At 51.0% G+C, this 27447-nt stretch overlaps 1 protein-coding gene across 1 annotated transcript in view; it reads left to right on the plus strand.

The window, feature by feature from the left end:
- The window catches only part of SLC4A2 (solute carrier family 4 member 2), a 234807-nt gene that overhangs the window by 187529 nt on the left and 19831 nt on the right, over positions 1 to 27447 (plus strand). The window contains exons 16-18 of the mRNA XM_029587230.1: positions 9042 to 9236; positions 17894 to 18106; positions 24191 to 24280. Coding sequence (XP_029443090.1) covers positions 9042 to 9236; positions 17894 to 18106; positions 24191 to 24280 — 498 coding nt within the window. The remainder of the gene's footprint in view (positions 1 to 9041; positions 9237 to 17893; positions 18107 to 24190; positions 24281 to 27447) is intronic.

Here is a 27447-nt window from a genome sequence, read left to right on the forward strand (position 1 = left end):
GGAGATATCTGTGTGTGAAACGCAATCTGTCTCACCATCTTTGTCGTCATTCTCATCATCTTGAGTGCACGTGAATCTTCAGGTCTCCAGCTTCTGGAGATATCTGTGTGTGAAACGCAATCTGTCTCACCATCTTCGTCGTCATTCTCATCATCTTGAGTGCACGTGAATCTTCAGGTCCCCAGCTTCTGGAGATATCTGTGTGTGAAACTCAATCTGTCTCACCATCTCGTCGTCATTCGTATCATCTAGAGTGAACATGAATCTTCAGGTCCCCAGCTTCTGGAGATATCTGTGTGTGAAACTCAATCTGTCTCACCATCTCGTCGTCATTCGTATCATCTAGAGTGAACATGAATCTTCAGGTCCCCAGCTTCTGGAGATATCTGTGTGTGAAACGCAATCTGTCTCACCATCTTTGTCGTCATTCTCATCATCTTGAGTGCACGTGAATCTTCAGGTCTCCAGCTTCTGGAGATATCTGTGTGTGAAACTCAGTCTGTCTCACCATCTTTGTCGTCATTCGCATCATCTTGAGTGCACGTGAATCTTCAGGTCCCCAGCTTCTGGAGATATCTGTGTGTGAAACTCAATCTGTCTCACCATCTTCGTCGTCATTTGCATCATCTTGTCTTATAGTATCCGGTAGGGCCGTTGGTCACACATTGTATGGAAATCTCATCAAAGAGTGGGCTATTGTTTGAGAAGATTTAACTCAGTCTTTAGAGGTGTGGTCCACGGATTTCGTCTTTTACATAAGCATTGAGGTAATCATTGGTCAGCTTTTCTATATTCCATTGACTTGTCTTGCTTTTGTCTTTACCATTTCTTCAAATCCTCAGCATGCATGATTAATAATTCACTATACTTAATAAGTCAGCACAAAATTAATCACTCGTCTTGCTCTCGATTTTAAGTATGCACGGAAATTCTCTTCAAAAAACTACATACGGGTGTAATTGTATGTGCTAGTTTTGCCGAGAATATTTCCAAGGTGAACTTGTGCATGTAGGCAACACTTCGAAAATTGGTGTAACTTATGTGTATGTTTGCCATTAACTTATGTGCAATGTTACAAAACTGCCCCATAATAATCCCCTCTTCCTCCCCAAAAAAGAGTCAAATGGTAAAATATTCCTATTGTTTATACTAGGGGTGGAGGACTCCAGTCCTGAAGAGCATCAAACAGGTCTGGTTATCCACAATGAATATGCATGAGATAGGTTTGCATGCATAAGCACCCAAGATTTGCCATACTGTGTCAGACCAAAGATCCATCAAGCCCAGTATCCTGTTTCCAACAGAGACCAAACCAGGTCACAGGTACCCGGCAGGATCCCAAGGGGTAGATAGAGTCCAAGCTGCTTATCTCAGGGATAAAAAGTGGATTTCTACAATTCTATATTAATAATGGTTAATGAACTTTTCCTCCAGTAACTTCTCCAAAATGTTTTTAAACGCACCTACACTAATTGCTTACACCACATCCTCTGGCAATGAATTATTATGCATTGAGTAAAAAATATTTTCTCTTATTTGTTTTAAATGTATTACCCAGTAACTTCATTCTGTGTCCCCTGGTCTTTGTACTTTTCAAAAGAGTAAACAACTGATTAACATTTACTCGTTAAGAACATAAGAATATGCCATACTGGGTCAGACCAAGGATACATCAAGCCCAGCATCCTTTTTCCAACAGTGGCCAAACAAGAACCTGGCAATTACCCAAACACCAAGAAGATCCCATGCTACTGATGCCAGTAGTAGCAGAGGCCATTCCCTAACTCAACTTGATTAATAGCAGTTAATTGACTTCTCCTCCAAGAATTTATGCAAACCTTTTTTGAACCCAGCTACACTAAAGCATTCTTCTGGCTTTAGCTATTGCTTTGTCACATTACTTCGCCATCTTCAGATCATCAGACACTATCGCACTAAGGTCCCGCTCCCAGTCCATGCACATCAGTCTTTCACTGCCCATCACATAAAGCTCTTTTGGATTGCCGCACCCCAGATGCATGACTCTGCACTTCTTGGCATTGAATCCCAGCTGCCAAATCTTCGACTACTCCAAGTTTTCCTTAAATCACTTTTTATTCTCTCCTTCAGGCATGTCCACTTTGTTGCAGATCGTAGTATCATCCGCAAATAGACAAACTTTACCTTCTATTCCTTCCGCCAGGTCACTCACAAAGATATTGAACAGAACCGGTCCCAAAACTAATCCCTGTGGCACTCCACTTACCACCTTTCTTTCTATAGAGTTGGTTCCATTTATTTTACATGGAGAGAGCCTAAGAATCCCCCACTATGGGAGGAGGAACGACCCATGCTTTTCACCGACTCTCGACATACTTTTATCTTCCATGCCCTGATCCTCTGGGGCTTCGGTGAAACATGGAAATACGATCACAGACTAGATCGCCCATCCAGTCTGCCGATCCTCTGAATCCGGCCACAGTCATGGCTGTGTCATGGTCTGGCCCCCAGACATTTGTAACAAATATTATGGTCATCAGTGATGGACATCTTTCAGCTACATGTGCAATCTCGAAGCCCCTTTCAAATATTTAAACAAACAGATAAAAAAAAAAATCATAGGAGATCCTTTTGTATTTAGTACACAATTAAGCTGGGGAATCTGCTGTCACAGGATGTGGTCAAGGCAGCGAGCATAGAGGGGTTTAAAAGAGGTTTGGACAAGTTCTTGGTCGGAAAAGTCCATGACACATTATTAGCCAGGGAGACTAATGTTATGGTTTTGAGGTGTTTGAATGGATTCTTGGGTACTGTGGAGATGGCCACGCCCACAGGGAGGAGCCCCGTGAGGGACCACAGTACTAGGCTAGACTCGAGACACGCAAACACAGAGATTTGTCTTTTATTGTACAGCTGATGGATACCACCAGAGGTGGCAGTAGTGAGGTGATCCAGAGGTAGCAGTCCAGGGACCCACGGCAGAGGGGACCCGTCTCACAGAGATAGTATAGGGAGATCTTGTTGCAAGTTCCCAGTGCAGCAGAGCTGTAGATGAGGCAGACTGACCAAATGTTAGATTTACTCACTAACGGGTCGATACAGTGAGGCCGCAGTAGAAACAGTGCGGCAGTGTCAGGCGCACCCTTCCTCCCCGCACGCACAGTTCTCCTGACCTAACACCTGATTCTCTCTTCTAATTGCATGCAAATGCATGCCGCAGCTGTGAAGCGTTAGGGAAGGGTTAGGCCCGCGCAACCCATTTTACTGTATAGGCGCTTAATACAGCGCCTATACAGTAACCTGGGTGCGCTGGTACCTGTCATTTCAAATGACATTTGAAATGACAGGCACCAGGAAGTGTAAAAAAAAAAACAAAAAAACAAAAATATGTAAAAACCTGAGTGTTAAAAAAAATAATTTTTAAATACCTGTCACTTTCGTGCGGTCATCCAGGCAGCGGCGGGAGCCGGAGGGCCGCGTGGGTCCAGGCGATAATGGCCGGTCCAGGCGGCCGGCGGGCAGCAGCGGGAGCCGGGTGTTCGATCGAGGCCGCGGGCGGGTAGGCGCGTGTTCGATCGGGCGGGTAGGCGCGTGTTCGATCGGGCGGGTAGGCGCGTGTTCGATGAGGCGGGTAGGCGCGTGTTCGATCGGGCGGGTAGACGCGTGTTCGATCGGGCGGGTAGGCGCGTGTTCGATGAGGCGGGTAGGCGCGTGTTCGATCGAGCGGGTAGACGCGTGTTCGATCGGGCGGGTAGACGCGTGTTCGATTGGGCGGGTAGACGCGTGTTCGATCGGGCGGGTAGGCGCGTGTTCGATCGGGCGGGTAGGCGCATGTTCGATCGGGCGGGTAGACGCGTGTTCGATCGGGCGGGTGGGCGGGTAGGCCGCGGGCCGGGTCGCACAGGCGCGCATTCATCCAGGCGGGGGAGCCGGTGGCGAAAGCAGTCTCCAGCAGTGAATGAATGCGCGCCTGTGCGATTTGGTGCTCAAGGCAGTCACATGCCGTGACGTGACGTCACGGCATGTGACTGCCTTCAGCGCTGAAATCGCACGGCCATTCCTTTACTGCCGGTGGCCGTGCATTCATCCAGGCAGAGGGAACCGGAGGCCGTTTCGCCGCCCGCTCCCTCTGCCTGGATGGATGCCCGTGCAAAATCGGGAGGAAGGGAGAAGGGACTGCCGTAGCAGGCCCGAGCCTTGCTACTTTTTTGTTTTTTTTTTTTTGCTTCGGGAGGAGGGGACCGGACGGGGCTGCAGGAGACCGGGCTGGACCGGAGACCGGATGGGACCAGGGCGGGTAAGCAATGTTTTTTACACTTCACTAACTCCTACTAGGGGGAGGCGGTAAACTAGCAGGTTACGGCCGCGGCAAAACAGCGGGTTACTGAGGAGATAGTATCAGCGCCCGTTACAGTATCGGAGGGGAATAGCTAATTCCTTCATTATACAGCTTTTTCGTTCATTTACATGCTGGGTGCGGAAAGGGTTATGAGTCTATTTTAGGAAGCGCTAAGGACGCGTGAAACTGGAGACTGTATGGCTGGATGGCCTTACTCGTCTGTATTGTGCGCTCCCAGCAGGTTACAGACGGGAAATCTTTAACTGCACGTTACTGTATCGACCCGTAAGTTGGTAGCTGTATAGATGGAGATCCCAGCAGGCAGAAGTAGTTGTATACAGACATCGAGCCAGGGCGAGCAGGCCCTCGAGGAGTGAGTACCTGATCCCAGATTGGCACCTGAAAGAAAGCAAAGGGCCCCCAAGGAGCAGGTACCCAAGTTAGAGAAATACCCCGAAGGGCAGAGAGAGCTTCCAGCGGCAGCAAGGAAGCGGCAGAGTAGCTCAGACCGGAGGCTTTCCATCCAACACGATCCTTGCTAACTCAACGAGCTAGCAAACAAAGGCAGGCTAAAATACCCAGATGGCGTGACGTCACTCGAGGGGGTCGCCCCTGAAGTTCCCGCCATGACGTGGATAAAGACGTGGATGGCGTGCGCGCGCGCCCTAGGGAGGCCCTTAGGAGAAAAATGGCGTGAGGCTTTGCCATAACCGTTCCGGGAATGCCGGAGAGAGCAGCATGTAGACGTGATGATAGCCATCTTCCCAAGGCTAGCAGGAAGAGCAGAGAGAAAGGTGAGGCTCAAAGGTTGAAGCCGTCTGAGACCGGACGCAACAACTAAAAATAGCTATTGTTATCCCTGGGAGTGAGTAACAGAAATTAGATCTACTTTTGACAAACTAAAGAGTAGCAAATCACCTGGACCAGGTGGTATGCATCCTAGGGTACTGAAGGAACGCAAAAATGAAATTTCTGATCTGTTAGTTAAAAGTTCTAACCTATCATTAAAATCATCCATTGTACCTGAAGGCTGGTTAAAAGACAGGAAACAGAGAGTAGGATTAAATGGTCAATTTTCTCACCTCTCAACTTAATGAACCAAAAAGCTGCAATCTCCCCTGTCACCCATGCCTGCAACCTAGGAGTCATAATTGACAATGAACTATCCTTCAAGAACCACATCACTTCTAAAATCAAAGACAGATATCACAAACTCCTTACCCTACAACATCTAAAACCTTTCCTCTCCCCCAACGACTTCAGAACAGTCCTTCAACTACTCATCTTCTCCAACCTGGACTACTGCAACTCCCTGCTATTCAACTTACCTTTCACCACCATCCGACCACTACAAATACTCCAAAATACAGCTGCCAGAATACTGGAACTAAAAAACACGATCACATTACTCCCACACTTATGTCACTACACTGGCTCCCAATAAAATTCAGGATAGAATACAAAATACTGTCCATATTACACAAAATAATATACGAAAAACAAACAAACTGGCTAAGTACATCTATAAAACTACACTCCCCAAACAGAAACCTCCGATCAGCTAACAAAGGTCTATTAAAGATTCCACCTACTCGTTCCAAACAACTTACCTCAACTCGGAAGAGAGCCATATCCCTATGAAGTCCCGAACTCTGGAACACCCTCCCAACCGAACTGAGAACACAGCAAAATTTAAAAACCTTCAAAAAAGAACTAAAAACCTGGATGTTCACCAAAGCCTACCAACTCACCCAATGACTCTCAGATATTACTTCCCTCCTACTGGCCCTATGCAAGCACGTAATACAAACATAACTGAAACTGTATAGTTTGACATCCAAACTACATTTATAAAGCCTGCAATATCTATATTAACAATCACATGAATCTTTTGGAAACTCTGTTAAACATCTAAACTTTGTAAACCGTTGTGATGGCGAAACTGAACGACGGTATATAAAACTCGATAAATAAATAAAATAAATAAATAAAAGGGTAAACAGTGGAGTGCCTCAGGGATCTGTACTAGGACCGGTGCTTTTCAATATATTTATAAATGATCTGGAAAGGAATACGACGAGTGAGGTTATCAAATTTGCGGATTATACAAAATTATTCAGAGTAGTTAAGAACATAAGAACATGCCATACTGGGTCAGACCAAGGGTCCATTAAGACCAGCATCCTGATTCCAACAGAGGCCAAACCAGGCCATAAGAACCTGGCAAGTACCCAAAAACTAAGTCTATTCCATGTAACCATTGCTAATGGCAGTGGCTATTCTCCAAGTGAACTTAATAGCAGGTAATGGACTTCTCCTCCAAGAACTTATCCAATCCTTTTTTAAACACAGCTATACTAACTGCACTAACCACATCCTCTGGCAACGAATTCCAGAGTTTAATTGTGCGTTGAGTGAAAAAGAACTTTCTCCGATTAGTTTTAAATGTGCCACATGCTAACTTCATGGAGTGCCCCATAGTCTTTCTATTATCCGAAAGACTAAATAACCGATTCACATCTACCCGTTCTAGACCTCTCATGATTTTAAACACCTCTATCATATCCCCTTAAACCATCTCTTCTCCAAGCTGAAAAGTCCTAACCTCTTTAGTCTTTCCTCATAGGGGAGTTGTTCCATTCCCCTTATCATTTTGGTAGCCCTTCTCTGTACCTTCTCCATCACAATTATATCTTTTTTGAGATTCGGCGACCAGAATTGTACACGGTATTCAAGGTGCGGTCTCACCATGAAGCGATACAGAGGCATTATGACATTTTCCGTTTTATTCACCATTCCCTTTCTAATAATTCCCAACATTCTGTTTGCTTTTTTGACTGCCGCAGCACACTGCACCGACGATTTCAATGTGTTATCCACTATGACGCCTAGATCTCTTTCTTGGGTTGTAGCACCTAATATGGAACCCAACATTGTGTAATTATAGCATGGGTTATTTTTTCCTATATGCATCACCTTGCACTTATCCACATTAAATTTCATCTGCCATTTGGATGCCCAATTTTCCAGTCTCACAAGATCTTCCTGCAATTTATCACAATCTACTTGTGATTTAACTACTCTGAACAATTTTGTATCATCTGCAAATTTGATTATCTCAGTCGTCGTCTTTCTTTCCAGATCATTTATAAATATATTGAAAAGTAAGGGTCCCAATACAGATCCCTGAGGCACTCCACTGTCCACTCCCTTCCACTGAGAAAATTGCCCATTTAATCCTACTCTCTGTTTCCTGTCTTTTAGCCAGTTTGCAATCCACAAAAGGACGTCGCCACCTATCCCATGACTTTTTACTTTTCCTAGAAGCCTCTCATGAGGAACTTTGTCAAACGCCTTTTGAAAATCCAAGTATACTATATCTACTGGTTCACTTTTATCCACGTGTTTATTAACTCCTTCAAAGAAGTGAAGCAGATTTGTGAGGCAAGACTTGCCTTGGGTAAAGCCATGCTGACTTTGTTCCATTAAACCATGTCTTTCTATATGTTCTGTGATTTTGATGTTTAGAACACTTTCCACTATTTTTCCTGGCACTGAAGTCAGGCTAACCAGTCTGTAGTTTCCCGGATCGCCCCTGGAGCCCTTTTTAAATATTGGGGTTACATTAGCTATCCTCCAGTCTTCAGGTACAATGGATGATTTTAATGATAAGTTACAAATTTTTACTAGTAGGTCTGAAATTTCATTTTTTAGTTCCTTCAGAACTCTGGGGTGTATACCATCCGGTCCAGGTGATTTACTACTCTTCAGTTTGTCAATCAGGTCTACCATGTCTTCTATCACAAGCGGATTGTGATACATTGCAGGAGGGCCTTGCAAGACTGGAAGATTGGGCATCCAAATGGCAGATGAAATTTAATGTGGATAAGTGCAAGTTGATGCACATAGGGAAAAATAACCCTTGCTGTAGTTACACAATGTTAGGTTCCATATTAGGAGCTACCACCCAAGAAAAAGATGTAGGCATCATAGCGAATAGATTGTTAGGAATTATTAGGAAGGGAATGGTTAATAGAACGGAAAATGTGATAATGCCTCTGTATCGCTCCATGGTGAGACCACACCTTGAATACTGTGTACAATTCTGGTCGCCACATCTCAAAAAAAGATATAATTGCGATGGAGAAAGTACAGAGAAGAGCAACCAAAATGATAAAGGGGAATGGAACAGCTCCCCTATGAGGAAAGGCTGAAGAGGTTAGGACTTTTCAGCTTGGAGAAGAGACGGCTGAGGAGGGATATGATAGAGATGTTTAAGATCATGAGAGGTCTAGAACAGGTAGATGTGAATCTGTTATTTACTCTTTCGGATAATAGAAGGACTGGGGGCACTCCATGAAGTTAGCATGGGTCACATTTAAAACATCATAGAACATCTTTTATGCATTGAGTGATAAATAAGCTCTGGAATTCATTGCCAGAGGATGTGGTAAAGGCTGTTAGCCTAGCTTGTTTATACAAGGTTAGGACAAGCTCTTGAAGGAGAAGTCCGTAAATCATTACTAATAAACAGTAGTCTTGAGGAAACCCCACTGCTTATCCCTGGGCATTAGCAGGATTGGATCTACCTATTCCTTGGAATCCGGGATTGGCCATTGCTGGAAACAGGGTCCTGGGCTTCACTGACCCTGAGTCTGATCCAGTGCTGCCGTTCTGTGCAGGGTGGAGGCTGCTCCTGACTATTTCTTTTCTTCTCTTGCAGTTCTGCACCTCCAATGGGATGGAGTACCTGGTAGGAAGGGTGTGGATTGGGTTCTGGCTCATCCTCATTGTCACAGTTATGGTGGCCTTCGAGGGCAGCTTTCTGGTCCGCTTTGTATCCAGATTTACACAGGAGATCTTTGCCTTCCTTATCTCACTCATCTTCATCTATGAGACATTTTACAAGCTGGTGAAGGTAAGAAGAACAGGAAACCCATCCCCCATTCCACTAACAGATGAGACTCAGTACTAGAATAGCAGTGGTGCTGCAGGGCAGGAGTGAGGTGCATTGGCAGAGCTGTGTGTGAGGGTCTCAGTACTGGAATAGCAGGAGGTGCTGCAGGGCAGGAGTGAGGTGCATTGGTAGAGCTGTGTGTGAGGGTCTCAGTACTGGAATAGCAGGGGGTGCTGCAGGGCAGGAGTGAGGTGCATTGGCAGAGCTGTGTGTGAGGGTCTCAGTACTGGAATAGCAGGGGGTGCTGCAGGGCAGGAGTGAGGTGCATTGGCAGAGCTGTGTGAGGGTCTCAGTACTGTAATAGCAGGGGGTGCTGCAGGGCAGGAGTGAGGAGCATTGGCAGAGCTGTGTGGGGGGGTCTCAGTACTGGAATAGCAGGAGGTGCTGCAGGGCAGGAGTGAGGTCCATTGGCAGAGCTGTGTGTGAGGGTCTCAGTACTGGAATAGCAGGGGGTGCTGCAGGGCAGGAGTGAGGTGCATTGGCAGAGCTGTGTGTGAGGGTCTCAGTACTGGAATAGCAGGGGGTGCTGCAGGGCAGGAGGGAGGTGCATTGGCAGAGCTGTGTGTGAGGGTCTCAGTACTGGAATAGCAGGGGGTGCTGCAGGGCAGGAGTGAGGTGCATTGGCAGAGCTGTGTGTGTGTGAGGGTCTCAGTACTGGAATAGCAGGGGGTGCTGCAGGGCAGGAGTGAGGTGCATTGGCAGAGCTGTGTGTGTGTGAGGGTCTCAGTACTGGAATAGCAGGGGGTGCTGCAGGGCAGGAGTGAGGTGCATTGGTAGAGCTGTGTGTGAGGGTCTCATTACTGGAATAGCAGGGGGTGCTGCAGGGCAGGAGTGAGGTGCATTGGCAGAGCTGTGTGTGAGGGTCTCAGTACTGGAATAGCAGGGGGTGCTGCAGGGCAGGAGTGAGGTGCATTGGCAGAGCTGTGTGTGAGGGTCTCAGTACTGGAATAGCAGGGGATGCTGCAGGGCAGGAGTGAGGTGCATTGGCAGAGCTGTGTGTGTGAGGGTCTCAGTACTGGAATAGCAGGAGGTGCTGCAGGGCAGGAGTGAGGTGCATTGGCAGAGCTGTGTATGGGGTCTCAGTACTGGAATAGCAGGAGGTGCTGCAGGGCAGGAGTGAGGTGCATTGGCAGAGCTGTGTGTGAGGGTCTCAGTACTGGAATAGCAGGAGGTGCTGCAGGGCAGGAGTGAGGTGCATTGGCAGAGCTGTGTGTGAGGGTCTCAGTACTGGAATAGCAGGGGGTGCTGCAGGGTAGGAGTGAGGTGCATTGGCAGAGCTGGGTGTGAGGGTCTCAGTACTGGAATAGCAGGGGGTGCTGCAGGGCAGGAGTGAGGTGCATTGGCAGAGCTGTGTGTGAGGGTCTCAGTACTGGAATAGCAGGGGGTGCTGCAGGGCAGGAGTGAGGTGCATTGGCAGAGCTGTGTGTGTGAGGGTCTCAGTACTGGAATAGCAGGGGGTGCTGCAGGGCAGGAGTGAGGTGCATTGGCAGAGCTGTGTGTGAGGGTCTCAGTACTGGAATAGCAGGGGGTGCTGCAGGGTAGGAGTGAGGTGCATTGGTAGAGCTGTGTGTGAGGGTCTCAGTACTGGAATAGCAGGGGGTGCTGCAGGGCAGGAGTGAGGTGCATTGGCAGAGCTGTGTGTGTGAGGGTCTCAGTACTGGAATAGCAGGGGGGTGCTGCAGGGCAGGAGTGAGGTGCATTGGCAGAGCTGTGTGTGAGGGTCTCAGTACTGGAATAGCAGGGGGTGCTGCAGGGTAGGAGTGAGGTGCATTGGTAGAGCTGTGTGTGAGGGTCTCAGTACTGGAATAGCAGGGGGTGCTGCAGGGCAGGAGTGAGGTGCATTGGCAGAGCTGTGTGTGAGGGTCTCAGTACTGGAATAGCAGGGGGTGCTGCAGGGCAGGAGTGAGGTGCATTGGCAGAGCTGTGTGTGAGGTCTCAGTACTGGAATAGCAGGGGGTGCTGCAGGGCAGGAGTGAGGAGCATTGGCAGAGCTGTGTGTGAGGGTCTCAGTACTGGAATAGCAGGGGGTGCTGCAGGGCAGGAGTGAGGTGCATTGGCAGAGCTGTGTGTGAGGGTCTCAGTACTGGAATAGCAGGGGGTGCTGCAGGGCAGGAGTGAGGTGCATTGGCAGAGCTGTGTGTGAGGGTCTCAGTACTGGAATAGCAGGAGGTGCTGCAGGGCAGGAGTGAGGTGCATTGGCAGAGCTGTGTGTGAGGGTCTCAGTACTGGAATAGCAGGAGGTGCTGCAGGGCAGGAGTGAGGTGCATTGGCAGAGCTGTGTGTGTGAGGGTCTCAGTACTGGAATAGCAGGAGGTGCTGCAGGGCAGGAGTGAGGTGCATTGGCAGAGCTGTGTGTGTGTGTCTGAGGGTCTCAGTACTGGAATAGCAGGGGGTGCTGCAGGGCAGGAGTGAGGTGCATTGGCAGAGCTGTGTGTGAGGGTCTCAGTACTGGAATAGCAGGGGGTGCTGCAGGGCAGGAGTGAGGTGCATTGGCAGAGCTGTGTGTGAGGGTCTCAGTACTGGAATAGCAGGAGGTGCTGCAGGGCAGGAGTGAGGTGCATTGGCAGAGCTGTGTGTGAGGGTCTCAGTACTGGAATAGCAGGGGATGCTGCAGGGCAGGAGTAAGGTGCATTGGTAGAGCTGTGTGTGAGGGTCTCAGTACTGGAATAGCAGGAGGTGCTGCAGGGCAGGAGTGAGGTGCATTGGCAGAGCTGTGTGTGAGGGTCTCAGTACTGGAATAGCAGGAGGTGCTGCAGGGCAGGAGTGAGGTGCATTGGTAGAGCTGTGTGTGGGGTCTCAGTACTGGAATAGCAGGGGATGCTGCAGGGCAGGAGTGAGGTGCATTGGTAGAGCTGTGTGTGAGGGTCTCAGTACTGGAATAGCAGGGGATGCTGCAGGGCAGGAGTGAGGTGCATTGGCAGAGCTGTGTGTGAGGGTCTCAGTACTGGAATAGCAGGGGATGCTGCAGGGCAGGAGTGAGGTGCATTGGTAGAGCTGTGTGTGAGGGTCTCAGTACTGGAATAGCAGGAGGTGCTGCAGGGCAGGAGTGAGGTGCATTGGCAGAGCTGTGTGTGAGGGTCTCAGTACTGGAATAGCAGGAGGTGCTGCAGGGCAGGAGTGAGGTGCATTGGCAGAGCTGTGTGAGGGTCTCAGTACTGGAATAGCAGGAGGTGCTGCAGGGCAGGAGTGAGGTGCATTGGCAGAGCTGTGTGTGAGGGTCTCAGTACTGGAATAGCAGGGGGTGCTGCAGGGCAGGAGTGAGGTGCATTGGTAGAGCTGTGTGTGAGGGTCTCAGTACTGGAATAGCAGGAGGTGCTGCAGGGCAGGAGTGAGGTGCATTGGCAGAGCTGTGTGAGGGTCTCAGTACTGGAATAGCAGGAGGTGCTGCAGGGCAGGAGTGAGGTGCATTGGCAGAGCTGTGTGTGAGGGTCTCAGTACTGGAATAGCAGGGGATGCTGCAGGGCAGGAGTGAGGTGCATTGGTAGAGCTGTGTGTGAGGGTCTCAGTACTGGAATAGCAGGGGATGCTGCAGGGCAGGAGTGAGGTGCATTGGCAGAGCTGTGTGTGAGGGTCTCAGTACTGGAATAGCAGGGGATGCTGCAGGGCAGGAGTGAGGTGCATTGGTAGAGCTGTGTGTGAGGGTCTCAGTACTGGAATAGCAGGAGGTGCTGCAGGGCAGGAGTGAGGTGCATTGGCAGAGCTGTGTGAGGGTCTCAGTACTGGAATAGCAGGGGATGCTGCAGGGCAGGAGTGAGGTGCATTGGCAGAGCTGTGTGTGAGGGTCTCAGTACTGGAATAGCAGGGGGTGCTGCAGGGCAGGAGTGAGGTGCATTGGTAGAGCTGTGTGTGAGGGTCTCAGTACTGGAATAGCAGGAGGTGCTGCAGGGCAGGAGTGAGGTGCATTGGCAGAGCTGTGTGTGAGGGTCTCAGTACTGGAATAGCAAGAGGTGCTGCAGGGCAGGAGTGAGGTGCATTGGTAGAGCTGTGTGTGGGGTCTCAGTACTGGAATAGCAGGGGGTGCTGCAGGGCAGGAGTGAGGTGCATTGGCAGAGCTGTGTGTGAGGGTCTCAGTACTGGAATAGCAGGGGGTGCTGCAGGGCAGGAGTGAGGTGCATTGGCAGAGCTGTGTGTGAGGGTCTCAGTACTGGAATAGCAGGGGATGCTGCAGGGCAGGAGTGAGGTGCATTGGCAGAGCTGTGTATGGGGTCTCAGTACTGGAATAGCAGGGGGTGCTACAGGGCAGGAGTGAGGTGCATTAGCAGAGCTGTGTGTGAGGGTCTCAGTACTGGAATAGCAGGAGGTGCTGCAGGGCAGGAGTGAGGTGCATTGGTAGAGCTGTGTGTGAGGGTCTCAGTACTGGAATAGCAGGAGGTGCTACAGGGCAGGAGTGAGGTGCATTGGCAGAGCTGTGTGTGAGGGTCTCAGTACTGGAATAGCAGGAGGTGCTGCAGGGCAGGAGTAAGGTGCATTGGTAGAGCTGTGTGTGAGGGTCTCAGTCCTGGAATAGCAGGGGGTGCTGCAGGGCAGGAGTGAGGTGCATTGGCAGAGCTGTGTGTGAGGGTCTCAGTCCTGGAATAGCAGGGGGTGCTGCAGGGCAGGAGTGAGGAGCATTGGCAGAGCTGTGTGTGAGGGTCTCAGTCCTGGAATAGCAGGGGGTGCTGCAGGGCAGGAGTGAGGTGCATTGGCAGAGCTGTGTGAGGGTCTCAGTACTGGAATAGCAGGGGGTGCTGCAGGGCAGGAGTGAGGTGCATTGGCAGAGCTGTGTGTGAGGGTCTCAGTACTGGAATAGCAGGAGGTACTGCAGGGCAGGTGTGAGGTGCATTAGCAGAGCTGTGTGTGGGGTCTCAGTACTGGAATAGCAGGGGGTGCTGCAGGGCAGGAGTGAGGTGCATTGGCAGAGCTGTGTATGGGGTCTCAGTACTGGAATAGCAGGGGGTGCTACAGGGCAGGAGTGAGGTGCATTGGCAGAGCTGTGTGTGAGGGTCTCAGTACTGGAATAGCAGGAGGTGCTGCAGGGCAGGAGTGAGGTGCATTGTAGAGCTGTGTGTGAGGGTCTCAGTACTGGAATAGCAGGAGGTGCTGCAGGGCAGGAGGGAGGTGCATTGGCAGAGCTGTGTGTGAGGGTCTCAGTACTGGAATAGCAGGGGGTGCTGCAGGGCAGGAGTGAGGTGCATTGGTAGAGCTGTGTGTGAGGGTCTCAGTGCTGGAATAGCAGGAGGTGCTGCAGGGTAGGAGTGAGGTGCATTGGTAGAGCTGTGTGTGGGGGTCTCAGTACTGGAATAGCAGGGGATGCTGCAGGGCAGGAGTGAGGTGCATTGGCAGAGCTGTGTGTGAGGGTCTCAGTACTGGAATAGCAGGGGGGTGCTGCAGGGCAGGAGTGAGGTGCATTGGCAGAGCTGTGTGTGAGGGTCTCAGTACTGGAATAGCAGGAGGTGCTGCAGGGCAGTAGTGAGGTGCATTGGCAGAGCTGTGTGTGAGGGTCTCAGTACTGGAATAGCAGGGGGTGCTGCAGGGCAGGAGTGAGGTGCATTGGCAGAGCTGTGTGTGAGGGTCTCAGTACTGGAATAGCAGGGGGTGCTGCAGGGTAGGAGTGAGGTGCATTGGCAGAGCTGTGTGTGAGGGTCTCAGTACTGGAATAGCAGGAGGTGCTGCAGGGCAGGAGTGAGGTGCATTGGCAGAGCTGTGTGTGTGTGTCTGAGGGTCTCAGTACTGGAATAGCAGGGGGTGCTGCAGGACAGGAGTGAGGTGCATTGGCAGAGCTGTATGTGAGGGTCTCAGTACTGGAATAGCAGGGGGTGCTGCAGGGCAGGAGTGAGGTGCATTGGCAGAGCTGTGTGTGAGGGTCTCAGTACTGGAATAGCAGGAGGTGCTGCAGGGCAGGAGTGAGGTGCATTGGCAGAGCTGTGTGTGAGGGTCTCAGTACTGGAATAGCAGGGGGTGCTGCAGGGCAGGAGTGAGGTGCATTGGCAGAGCTGTGTGTGAGGGTCTCAGTACTGGAATAGCAGGGGGTGCTGCAGGGTAGGAGTGAGGTGCATTGGCAGAGCTGTGTTAGGGTCTCAGTACTGGAATAGCAGGGGGTGCTGCAGGGCAGGAGTGAGGTGCATTGGCAGAGCTGTGTGTGGGCGGGGGTCTCAGTACTGGAATAGCAGGGGGTGCTGCAGGGCAGGAGTGAGGTGCATTGGCAGAGCTGTGTGAGGGTCTCAGTACTGGAATAGCAGGGGGTGCTGCAGGGCAGGAGTGAGGTGCATTGGCAGAGCTGTGTGTGTGTGAGGGTCTCAGTACTGGAATAGCAGGGGGTGCTGCAGGGCAGGAGTGAGGTGCATTGGCAGAGCTGTGTGTGTGTGAGGGTCTCAGTACTGGAATAGCAGGGGGTGCTGCAGGGCAGGAGTGAGGTGCATTGGCAGAGCTGTGTGTGAGGGTCTCAGTACTGGAATAGCAGGAGGTGCTGCAGGGCAGGAGTGAGGTGCATTAGCAGAGCTGTGTGTGGGGTCTCAGTACTGGAATAGCAGGGGGTGCTACAGGGCAGGAGTGAGGTGCATTGGCAGAGCTGTGTGTGAGGGTCTCAGTACTGGAATAGCAGGAGGTGCTGCAGGGCAGGAGTGAGGTGCATTGTAGAGCTGTGTGTGAGGGTCTCAGTACTGGAATAGCAGGAGGTGCTGCAGGGCAGGAGTGAGGTGCATTGGCAGAGCTGTGTGTGTGTGTGAGGGTCTCAGTACTGGAATAGCAGGGGGTGCTGCAGGGTAGGAGTGAGGTGCATTGGTAGAGCTGTGTGTGAGGGTTTCAGTACTGGAATAGCAGGAGGTGCTGCAGGGCAGGAGTGAGGTGCATTGGTAGAGCTGTGTGTGAGGGTTTCAGTACTGGAATAGCAGGAGGTGCTGCAGGGTAGGAGTGAGGTGCATTGGTAGAGCTGTGTGAGGGTCTCAGTACTGGAATAGCAGGGGGTGCTGCAGGGCAGGAGTGAGGTGCATTGGCAGAGCTGTGTGTGGGGGTCTCAGTACAGGAATAGCAGGGGATGCTGCAGGGCAGGAGTGAGGTGCATTGGCAGAGCTGTGTGTGAGGGTCTCAGTACTGGAATAGCAGGGGGTGCTGCAGGGCAGGAGTGAGGTGCATTGGCAGAGCTGTGTGTGAGGGTCTCAGTACTGGAATAGCAGGAGGTGCTGCAGGGCAGGAGTGAGGTGCATTGGCAGAGCTGTGTGTGAGGGTCTCAGTACTGGAATAGCAGGGGGTGCTGCAGGGTAGGAGTGAGGTGCATTGGCAGAGCTGTGTGTGAGGGTCTCAGTACTGGAATAGCAGGGGGTGCTGCAGGGCAGGAGTGAGGTGCATTGGCAGAGCTGTGTGTGAGGGTCTCAGTACTGGAATAGCAGGAGGTGCTGCAGGGCAGGAGTGAGGTGCATGGGCAGAGCTGTGTGTGAGGGTCTCAGTACTGGAATAGCAGGGGGTGCTGCAGGGCAGGAGTGAGGTGCATTGGCAGAGCTGTGTGTGAGGGTCTCAGTACTGGAATAGCAGGGGGTGCTGCAGGGCAGGAGTGAGGTGCATTGGCAGAGCTGTGTGTGAGGGTCTCAGTACTGGAATAGCAGGGGATGCTGCAGGGCAGGAGTGAGGTGCATAGGCAGAGCTGTGTGAGGGTCTCAGTACTGGAATAGCAGGGGGTGCTGCAGGGCAGGAGTGAGGTGATTTGGCAGAGCTGTGTGTGAGGGTCTCAGTACTGGAATAGCAGGGGTGCTGCAGGGCAGGAGTGAGGTGCATTGGCAGAGCTGTGTGTGAGGGTCTCCGTACTGGAATAGCAGGGGGTGCTGCAGGGTAGGAGTGAGGTGCATTGGCAGAGCTGTGTGTGAGGGTCTCAGTACTGGAATAGCAGGAGGTGCTGCAGGGCAGGAGTGAGGTGCATTGGCAGAGCTGTGTGTGTGTGTCTGAGGGTCTCAGTACTGGAATAGCAGGGGGTGCTGCAGGACAGGAGTGAGGTGCATTGGCAGAGCTGTGTGTGAGGGTCTCAGTACTGGAATAGCAGGGGGTGCTGCAGGGCAGGAGTGAGGTGCATTGGCAGAGCTGTGTGTGAGGGTCTCAGTACTGGAATAGCAGGAGGTGCTGCAGGGCAGGAGTGAGGTGCATTGGCAGAGCTGTGTGTGAGGGTCTCAGTACTGGAATAGCAGGAGGTGCTGCAGGGCAGGAGTGAGGTGCATTGGCAGAGCTGTGTGTGAGGGTCTCAGTACTGGAATAGCAGGGGGTGCTGCAGGGCAGGAGTGAGGTGCATTGGCAGAGCTGTGTGTGAGGGTCTCAGTACTGGAATAGCAGGGGGTGCTGCAGGGCAGGAGTGAGGTGCATTGGCAGAGCTGTGTGAGGGTCTCCGTACTGGAATAGCAGGGGGTGCTGCAGGGCAGGAGTGAGGTGCATTGGCAGAGCTGTGTGTGAGGGTCTCAGTACTGGAATAGCAGGAGGTGCTGCAGGGCAGGAGTGAGGTGCATTGGCAGAGCTGTGTGAGGGTCTCAGTACTGGAATAGCAGGGGGTGCTGCAGGGCAGGAGTGAGGTGCATGGGTAGAGCTGTGTGTGAGGGTCTCAGTACTAGAGGGTCAGGTGTTACTGCAGGGGGAAGGACCTTATTTCTGTGCCGTGATTGCAGATCTTTCAGGAACACCCTCTGAATGAGTGCCTGACGTCTAACAGTACAAGGGAAAACACGACCTCCATCCCTTCCAATAGCACGGAGCGCGTGCCGGAGAAGATCACGCAGCAGCCAAACACTGCTCTGCTCTCCCTGGTGCTGATGGCAGGAACATTTTTTATTGCCTTCTTCCTGAGGAAGTTCAAAAACAGTCGTTTCTTCCCAGGGAGGGTAAGTGACCCCCTTCCTGCTTTCTACTCCTTTTCCTAACCCCTCAAGTCTCTGAATGACTGGCATGGGATCTCCCAGTTCCCCCTGCGGGACTCCTGTTCTCTGTGCACTCCCTGTGTATATCTGGTATGAGGTCTCCTCTTCTGTTCTCTGTGCAGTTCCTGTGTATATCTGGTATGAGGTCTCCTCTTCTGTTCTCTGTGCAGTTTCTGTGTATATCTGGTATGAGGTCTCCTCTTCTGTTCTCTGTGCAGTTCCTGTGTATATCTGGTATGGGGTCTCCTCTCCTGTTCTCTGTGCAGTTTCTGTGTATATCTGGTATGGGGTCTCCTCTCCTGTTCTCTGTGCAGTTTCTGTGTATATCTGTTATGAGGTCTCCTCTCCTGTTCTCTGTGCAGTTTCTGTGTATATCTGTTATGAGGTCTCCTCTCCTGTTCTCTGTGCAGTTCCTGTGTATATCTGGTATGAGGTCTCCTCTCCTGTTCTCTGTGCAGTTTCTGTGTATATCTGGTATGAGGTCTCCTCTTCTGTTCTCTGTGCAGTTCCTGTGTATATCTGTTATGAGGTCTCCTCTCCTGTTCTCTGTGCAGTTTCTGTGTATATCTGGTATGGGGTCTCCTCTCCTGTTCTCTGTGCAGTTTCTGTGTATATCTGTTATGAGGTCTCCTCTCCTGTTCTCTGTGCAGTTTCTGTGTATATCTGTTATGAGGTCTCCTCTCCTGTTCTCTGTGCAGTTCCTGTGTATATCTGGTATGAGGTCTCCTCTCCTGTTCTCTGTGCAGTTTCTGTGTATATCTGGTATGAGGTCTCCTCTTCTGTTCTCTGTGCAGTTCCTGTGTATATCTGGTATGGGGTCTCCTCTCCTGTTCTCTGTGCAGTTTCTGTGTATATCTGGTATGAGGTCCCTTCTCCTGTTCTCTGTGCAGTTCCTGTGTATATCTGGTATGAGGTCTCCTCTTCTGTTCTCTGTGTTGTTCCTGTGTATATCTGGTATGAGGTCTCCTCTTCTGTTCTCTGTGTTGTTCCTGTGTATATCTGGTATGGGGTCTCCTTTTCTGTTCTCTGTGTTGTTCCTGTGTATATCTGGTATGGGGTCCCCTCTTCTGTTCTCTGTGCAGTTTCTGTGTATATCTGGTATGGGGTCTCCTCTTCTGTTCTCTGTGCAGTTTCTGTGTATATCTGGTATGAGGTCTCCTCTCCTGTTCTCTGTGCAGTTCCTGTGTATATCTGGTATGGGGGTCCCCTCTCCTGTTCTCTGTGCAGTTCCTGTGTATATCTGGTATGGGGTCCCCTCTTCTGTTCTCTGTGCAGTTCCTGTGTATATCTGGTATGAGGTCTCCTCTTCTGTTCTCTGTGCAGTTCCTGTGTATATCTGGTATGGGGTCCCCTCTTCTGTTCTCTGTGCAGTTTCTGTGTATATCTGGTATGGGGGTCTCCTCTTCTGTTCTCTGTGCAGTTTCTGTGTATATCTGGTATGGGGTCTCCTCTTCTGTTCTCTGTGCAGTTTCTGTGTATATCTGGTATGGGGTCCCCTCTTCTGTTCTCTGTGCAGTCCCTGTGTATATCTGGTATGGGGTCCCCTCTTCTGTTCTCTGTGCAGTCCCTGTGTATATCTGGTATGAGGTCCCTTCTCCTGTTCTCTGTGCAGTTCCTGTGTATATCTGGTATGAGGTCTCCTCTTCTGTTCTCTGTGCAGTTCCTGTGTATATCTGGTATGATGTCCCTTCTCCTGTTCTCTGTGCAGTTCCTGTGTATATCTGGTATGAGCTCCCCTCTTCTGTTCTCTGTGCAGTTTCTGTGTATATCTGGTATGGGGTCTCCTTTTCTGTTCTCTGTGCAGTCCCTGTGTATATCTGGTATGGGGTCCCCTCTTCTGTTCTCTGTGCAGTCCCTGTGTATATCTGGTATGGGGTCTCCTCTTCTGTTCTCTGTGCAGTCCCTGTGTATATCTGGTATGGGGTCCCCTCTTCTGTTCTCTGTGCAGTCCCTGTGTATATCTGGTATGGGGTCTCCTCTTCTGTTCTCTGTGCAGTTCCTGTGTATATCTGGTATGAGGTCTCCTCTTCTGTTCTCTGTGCAGTTCCTGTGTATATCTGGTATGAGGTCCCCTCTTCTGTTCCCTGTGCAGTTCCTGTGTATATCTGGTATGGGGTCTCCTCTTCTGTTCCCTGTGCAGTTCCTGTGTATATCTGGTATGGGGTCTCCTCTTCTGTTCCCTGTGCAGTTCCTGTGTATATCTGGTATGGGGTCCCCTCTTCTGTTCTCTGTGCAGTCCCTGTGTATATCTGGTATGGGGTCTCCTCTTCTGTTCTCTGTGCAGTCCCTGTGTATATCTGGTATGGGGTCCCCTCTTCTGTTCTCTGTGCAGTCCCTGTGTATATCTGGTATGGGGTCTCCTCTTCTGTTCTCTGTGCAGTTCCTGTGTATATCTGGTATGAGGTCTCCTCTTCTGTTCTCTGTGCAGTTCCTGTGTATATCTGGTATGAGGTCCCCTCTTCTGTTCTCTGTGCAGTTCCTGTGTATATCTGGTATGGGGTCTCCTCTTCTGTTCTCTGTGCAGTTCCTGTGTATATCTGGTATGGGGTCTCCTCTTCTGTTCCCTGTGCAGTTCCTGTGTATATCTGGTATGGGGTCTCCTCTCCTGTTCCCTGTGCAGTTCCTGTGTATATCTGGTATGAGGTCCCCTCTTCTGTTCTCTGTGCAGTTCCTGTGTATATCTGGTATGGGGTCTCCTCTTCTGTTCTCTGTGCAGTTCCTGTGTATATCTGGTATGAGGTCTCCTCTCCTGTTCTCTATGCAGTTCCTGTGTATATCTGGTATGGGGTCTCCTCTTCTGTTCTCTGTGCAGTTCCTGTGTATATCTGGTATGAGGTCTCCTCTCCTGTTCTCTGTGCAGTTCCTGTGTATATCTGGTATGGGGTCTGCTCTTCTGTTCTCTGTGCAGTTCCTGTGTATATCTGGTATGAGGTCTCCTCTTCTGATCTCTGTGCAGTTCCTGTGTATATCTGGTATGGGGTCTCTCAGTTTTCCTGTGCTGCGTCCCCTCTTCTCTTCTGTCTCTATTTAAGCCCTGGGTATGGGGTCCTTATTCTGAATGTTGTTTTCATCCCTGTGAGGGAATGTATTGGAAATTCCCTCCGACCACCTTAAGAACCGGTCACAGCTGTCTCGCCTGGTCCTCCTTAAGTTCCGGACCGGTAAGGAGTCCTGGGAGAAGGGACGAGCCCTCACTAGAGTATGAGGGCCTGGAAGGGTGTTAGACAGGCCCCGGGGAGCAGGCAGGAACCCAGGCAACGTGGTGACCTCTTGTGGTTTATTGTCTGCAATGCCAGGTGAGCAGGTTTTCATCCGAGTTATTGTTTGCACTGTAAATAAAATTGCACCTACGGAAGCAAGCGAGAGGAAAGAGAGGGGTAGACTCTGGCCCCTTCCCACGGTTCCTCGCTTCTGATCTTTCGTGCTCCTTTCCTTTCCTGTGCTCTCTGTGCTGCTCGCTCGGGCTCGTGTGGGAGGTCGTATTCACTCGTCAGCATAGAACGATCCAGGTGATGGCAAAAAAACCAGGATCTCTCACCCATGGAAGAACTGCCTTCATTAATGCCAACATGCCAGCTCCCCTCACCCCAGGGGGTAAAATCTGCTCTGCCCCACTTAAATCCAGCCCTTTAAACATCTACCTCCTCTGTCTGCACCTTGACTTCAGTGATTTCACTGCCTTATCTGAAGCACATCCAACCTTTCAGTGTAATTAGGGAGGCATGGACTGAACTCATGAGTGGCACCCACAGAGGAAATAGTAAAGAGAAAAAAATAAAAAATAAGAACATAAGTTCCCATGCTACTGAGGCCACTAATAGCAGAAGCCATTCCCAGGTAATTGACTTCTCCTCCAAGAACCTCTTTTAAACCCAGCTACACTAAGTGCACTAACCACATCCTCTGTGTGCCATTAAACCATGTCTTTCTATATGTTCTGTGATTTTGATCTTGAGATCAATTTCCAATATTTTTCCCGGCACTGAAGTCAGGCTCACTGGTCTATAGTTTCCCGGATCGCCCCTGGAGCCCTTTTTAAATATTGGGGTTACATTTGCTATCCTCCAGTCTTCAGGTACAATGGATGATTTTAATGATAGGTTACAAATTTTTACTAATAGGTCTGAAATTTCATTTTTTAGTTCTTTCAGAACTCTGGGGTGGATACCATCCGGTCCAGGTGATTTACTGCTCTTCAGTTTGTCAATCAGGTCTACCACATCTTCCCAGTTCACGGTGATTTGGTTCAGTTCATCTGACTGATTACCCTTGAAAACCATCTCCGGAACGGGTATCTCCCCAACATCCTCATTAGTAAACACAAAAGCTAAGAATTAATTTAGTCTTTCTGCAATGGCCTTATCTTCCCTAAGAGCCCCTTTAACCCCTCGGTCATCTAATGGTCCAATCGACTCCCTGGTCCGCTGTGACCCTAAAACACTTAGCTTGGGCAGAAGACCGATTTTCCCAGTCAGATTCAGCCTCTGTATAGGCGTTATGAAGAAGCAGTATAAACTGGGAAGAAAATGGGTGAGGTCTCTTTAAGGCCCCCCCCCCCCCAATCGATGAAAATGGAGGTAGGCCCGAGTCCCGCTGAAAATCGTGTGTCCTCTGAGGGCTGGGTACTGATGGGGACAGAGGAGGGAGCTCCTCTCCCTCCCCCATTGAATCCACATCATGATCTGCATGGGGCAAGATGGCCGCCGCGGGATCAGAATGAGGCAAGATGGCCGCCGCCGCCGCCACCAAGCCAATTGGGAGCGTTCCGGGCCTTTGCCTCCGGATAGGCGGCTCACTTCTGTGTCCCCTCGGGCGTGGCAGGGCTGATCCACTGCCCGAAATCGGCCGCTGCGAAGGCCCCTCGCCCCCGTGGATGCACCAGGAACAGAGGCCTTCGCGGGAGAGCCGGTACCCTGGCTCCCCGCGACATGAGGAAGGCGCGAAAATGCAGTCGGGTGACAGGCCACCCCTTCCGGAGACCCGGGAGATCGAGACAGGCGAGGGCAAAAGACAAAAAAGGTTTGCACTGAAATAAAAACTCCTCTCTTTCTAAATTTCTTAATGTCCTTGTCTTTCTTTTTTTTTACTTTAATAAGTCTGCTAACTCAGGGGAACAACCTCCCTGAACCTCAAGAAAAACTGGACCATCAGAGGAATTAACACTTCTCTGGCATAGCAGTGCCTCCAAGGTATGCTCTCTGGAGGAGGGGGAGAGTGACCGGCCACCCTCCCAATTTAGAGGAGATCAGGACCGCAGGTTATGCTCTCTCAATCTGCTGGAGTCAGAGAAATACCGAGGGATCGCAGGTGGCACGTCAGGTTATATGGAAGGTGCCTTTTCAGCTTTTCTCTGACTCCATCTGCTGGAAGGGAGGCACAACCCCAGCAGTCTGGACTGATCCTGGTACTTACAGGGACCTGGGCTATCCAGATAGTGACTGAATATGGACCTCAGCTTAGTATCCCGCTGGTGTACTCCTCAAGGCCTCTGAGAGTTTATCGGTCTAGATTATACAGATTTCTGGATGAATCCTCTTTTTTTTTGTGACAGGTTAAAAAGATTGCTTCAGTGAAAGGCGTGGTCACCCCAGACTACCAGCACTCTCATGAGACCGTTTCAATCTGTACTAAAATTAAAGACTAGCACCATGGGTTGGAAGAGTGATACATTCATGGAGGCCAGGGTCATTCATATATGTTAATAAAATCACTCATCTTACCCCTTCCTTGGACATCTAACGAGTGAGCATTGACATCTCCCACCGCTGACCGTTTTACTCCCAGAAGCAGCCAGATCCGAGATCAGTTCACTAAACTCGCCAGAAGGTTGAGGGATCTCGGGGAGGAAGGCCAGGAGTTGCTGGCAAGTTCTCATCTCCTTCAATATTTAGTAACAAGCCATCCCAAGTTGTGAGATCTGTCTTTCAGTACTCTACTGCCCTGACTAATGTGCAGCTTTGGGTGGTATCATCAGGCCCCGCACCTGCCTCCTTACAGTGACATCAGATCTCATCCAGTTGAAAAGTTTAATTTTTATCTCGTTTCCAGATTCGCCGAGTGATTGGTGACTTTGGCGTTCCAATTGCTATTCTTATTATGGTGCTGGTGGATTTCAGTATCAAGAGCACATACACCCAGGTCAGTGGGGGAAAGATGCCTGTAGAGTCAGTATGAAGGGGATTAGGGGCCCGTGAGGGTCAGTATCAAGAGCAGGTACACCCAGGTCAGTGGGGAAAGATGCCTGTAGAGTCAGTATGAAGGGGATTAGGGGCCCGTGAGGGTCAGTATCAAGAGCACGTACACCCAGGTCAGTGGGGGAAAGATGCCTGTAGAGTCAGTATGAAGGGGATTAGGGGCCCGTGAGGGTCAGTATCAAGAGCAGGTACACCCAGGTCAGTGGGGAAAGATGCCTGTAGAGTCAGTATGAAGGGGATTAGGGGCCCGTGAGGGTCAGTATCAAGAGCACATACACCCAGGTCAGTGGGGGAAAGATGCCTGTAGAGTCAGTATGAAGGGGATTAGGGGCCCGTGAGGGTCAGTATCAAGAGCACATACACCCAGGTCAGTGGGGAAAGATGCCTGTAGAGTCAGTATGAAGGGGATTAGGGGCCCGTGAGGGTCAGTGTCAAGAGCACATACACCCAGGTCAGTGGGGGAAAGATGCCTGTAGAGTCAGTATGAAGGGGATTAGGGGCCCGTGAGGGTCAGTATCAAGAGCAGGTACACCCAGGTCAGTGGGGGAAAGATGCCTGTAGAGTCAGTATGAAGGGGATTAGGGGCCCGTGAGGGTCAGTATCAAGAGCACATACACCCAGGTCAGTGGGGGAAAGATGCCTGTAGAGTCAGTATGAAGGGGATTAGGGGCCCGTGAGGGTCAGTATCAAGAGCAGGTACACCCAGGTCAGTGGGGAAAGATGCCTGTAGAGTCAGTATGAAGGGGATTAGGGGCCCGTGAGGGTCAGTATCAAGAGCACATACACCCAGGTCAGTGGGGAAAGATGCCTGTAGAGTCAGTATGAAGGGGATTAGGGGCCCGTGAGGGTCAGTATCAAGAGCACATACACCCAGGTCAGTGGGGAAAAGATGCCCGTAGAGTCAGTATGAAGGGGATTAGGGGCCCGTGAGGGTCAGTATCAAGAGCAGGTACACCCAGGTCAGTGGGGGAAAGATGCCTGTAGACTCAGTATGAAGGGGATTAGGGGCCCGTGAGGGTCAGTGTCAAGAGCAGGTACACCCAGGTCAGTGGGGGAAAGATGCCTGTAGAGTCAGTATGAAGGGGATTAGGGGCCCGTGAGGGTCAGTATCAAGAGCAGGTACACCCAGGTCAGTGGGGGAAAGATGCCTGTAGACTCAGTATGAAGGGGATTAGGGGCCCGTGAGGGTCAGTGTCAAGAGCAGGTACACCCAGGTCAGTGGGGGAAAGATGCCTGTAGAGTCAGTATGAAGGGGATTAGGGGCCCGTGAGGGTCAGTATCAAGAGCAGGTACACCCAGGTCAGTGGGGGAAAGATGCCTGTAGAGTCAGTATGAAGGGGATTAGGGGCCCGTGAGGGTCAGTATCAAGAGCACATACACCCAGGTCAGTGGGGGAAAGATGCCTGTAGAGTCAGTATGAAGGGGATTAGGGGCCCGTGAGGGTCAGTATCAAGAGCAGGTACACCCAGGTCAGTGGGGGAAAGATGCCCGTAGAGTCAGTATGAAGGGGATTAGGGACCCGTGAGGGTCAGTGTCAAGAGCAGGTACACCCAGGTCAGTGGGGGAAAGATGCCTGTAGAGTCAGTATGAAGGGGATTAGGGGCCCGTGAGGGTCAGTATCAAGAGCACATACACCCAGGTCAGTGGGGGAAAGATGCCTGTAGACTCAGTATGAAGGGGATTAGGGGCCCGTGAGGGTCAGTGTCAAGAGCAGGTACACCCAGGTCAGTGGGGGAAAGATGCCTGTAGAGTCAGTATGAAGGGGATTAGGGGCCCGTGAGGGTCAGTATCAAGAGCACATACACCCAGGTCAGTGGGGGAAAGATGCCCGTAGAGTCAGTATGAAGGGGATTAGGGGCCCGTGAGGGTCAGTATCAAGAGCAGGTACACCCAGGTCAGTGGGGAAAAGATGCCTATAGACTCAGTATGAAGGGGATTAGGGGCCCGTGAGGGTCAGTGTCAAGAGCAGGTACACCCAGGTCAGTGGGGAAAGATGCCTGTAGAGTCAGTATGAAGGGGATTAGGGGCCCGTGAGGGTCAGTATCAAGAGCACATACACCCAGGTCAGTGGGGGAAAGATGCCTGTAGAGTCAGTATGAAGGGGATTAGGGGCCCGTGAGGGTCAGTGTCAAGAGCACATACACCCAGGTCAGTGGGGAAAAGATGCCTGTAGAGTCAGTATGAAGGGGATTAGGGGCCCGTGAGGGTCAGTATCAAGAGCAGGTACACCCAGGTCAGTGGGGAAAAGATGCCTATAGACTCAGTATGAAGGGGATTAGGGGCCTGTGAGGGTCAGTATCAAGAGCACATACACCCAGGTCAGTGGGGGAAAGATGCCTGTAGAGTCAGTATGAAGGGGATTAGGGGCCCGTGAGGCTCAGTGTCAAGAGCAGGTACACCCAGGTCAGTGGGGGAAAGATGCCCGTAGAGTCAGTATGAAGGGGATTAGGGGCCCGTGAGGGTCAGTATCGAGCACATACACCCAGGTCAGTGGGGGAAAGATGCCTGTAGAGTCAGTATGAAGGGGATTAGGGGCCCGTGAGGGTCAGTATCAAGAGCACATACACCCAGGTCAGTGGGGGAAAGATGCCTGTAGAGTCAGTATGAAGGGGATTAGGGGCCCGTGAGGGTCAGTATCAAGAGCAGGTACACCCAGGTCAGTGGGGGAAAGATGCCTGTAGAGTCAGTATGAAGGGGATTAGGGGCCCGTGAGGGTCAGTATCAAGAGCAGGTACACCCAGGTCAGTGGGGAAAGATGCCTATAGACTCAGTATGAAGGGGATTAGGGGCCCGTGAGGGTCAGTATCAAGAGCAGGTACACCCAGGTCAGTGGGGGAAAGATGCCTGTAGACTCAGTATGAAGGGGATTAGGGGCCCGTGAGGGTCAGTGTCAAGAGCAGGTACACCCAGGTCAGTGGGGGAAAGATGCCTGTAGAGTCAGTATCAAGGGGATTAGGGGCCTGTGAGGGTCAGTATCAAGGCGACATATGGGCAGTATCAGGGGAGAATCTTCTCATGGGCCTCTGGACTCATAGGGTCCATGACAGTAGTACATGGCCATCAGAATCTGGGGAATATGGACCCATACATTCAACGATGTGAAACTTAAGG

Source organism: Rhinatrema bivittatum, chromosome 2 (assembly GCF_901001135.1).
Source record: "Rhinatrema bivittatum chromosome 2, aRhiBiv1.1, whole genome shotgun sequence".
NCBI lineage: Eukaryota > Metazoa > Chordata > Amphibia > Gymnophiona > Rhinatrematidae > Rhinatrema > Rhinatrema bivittatum.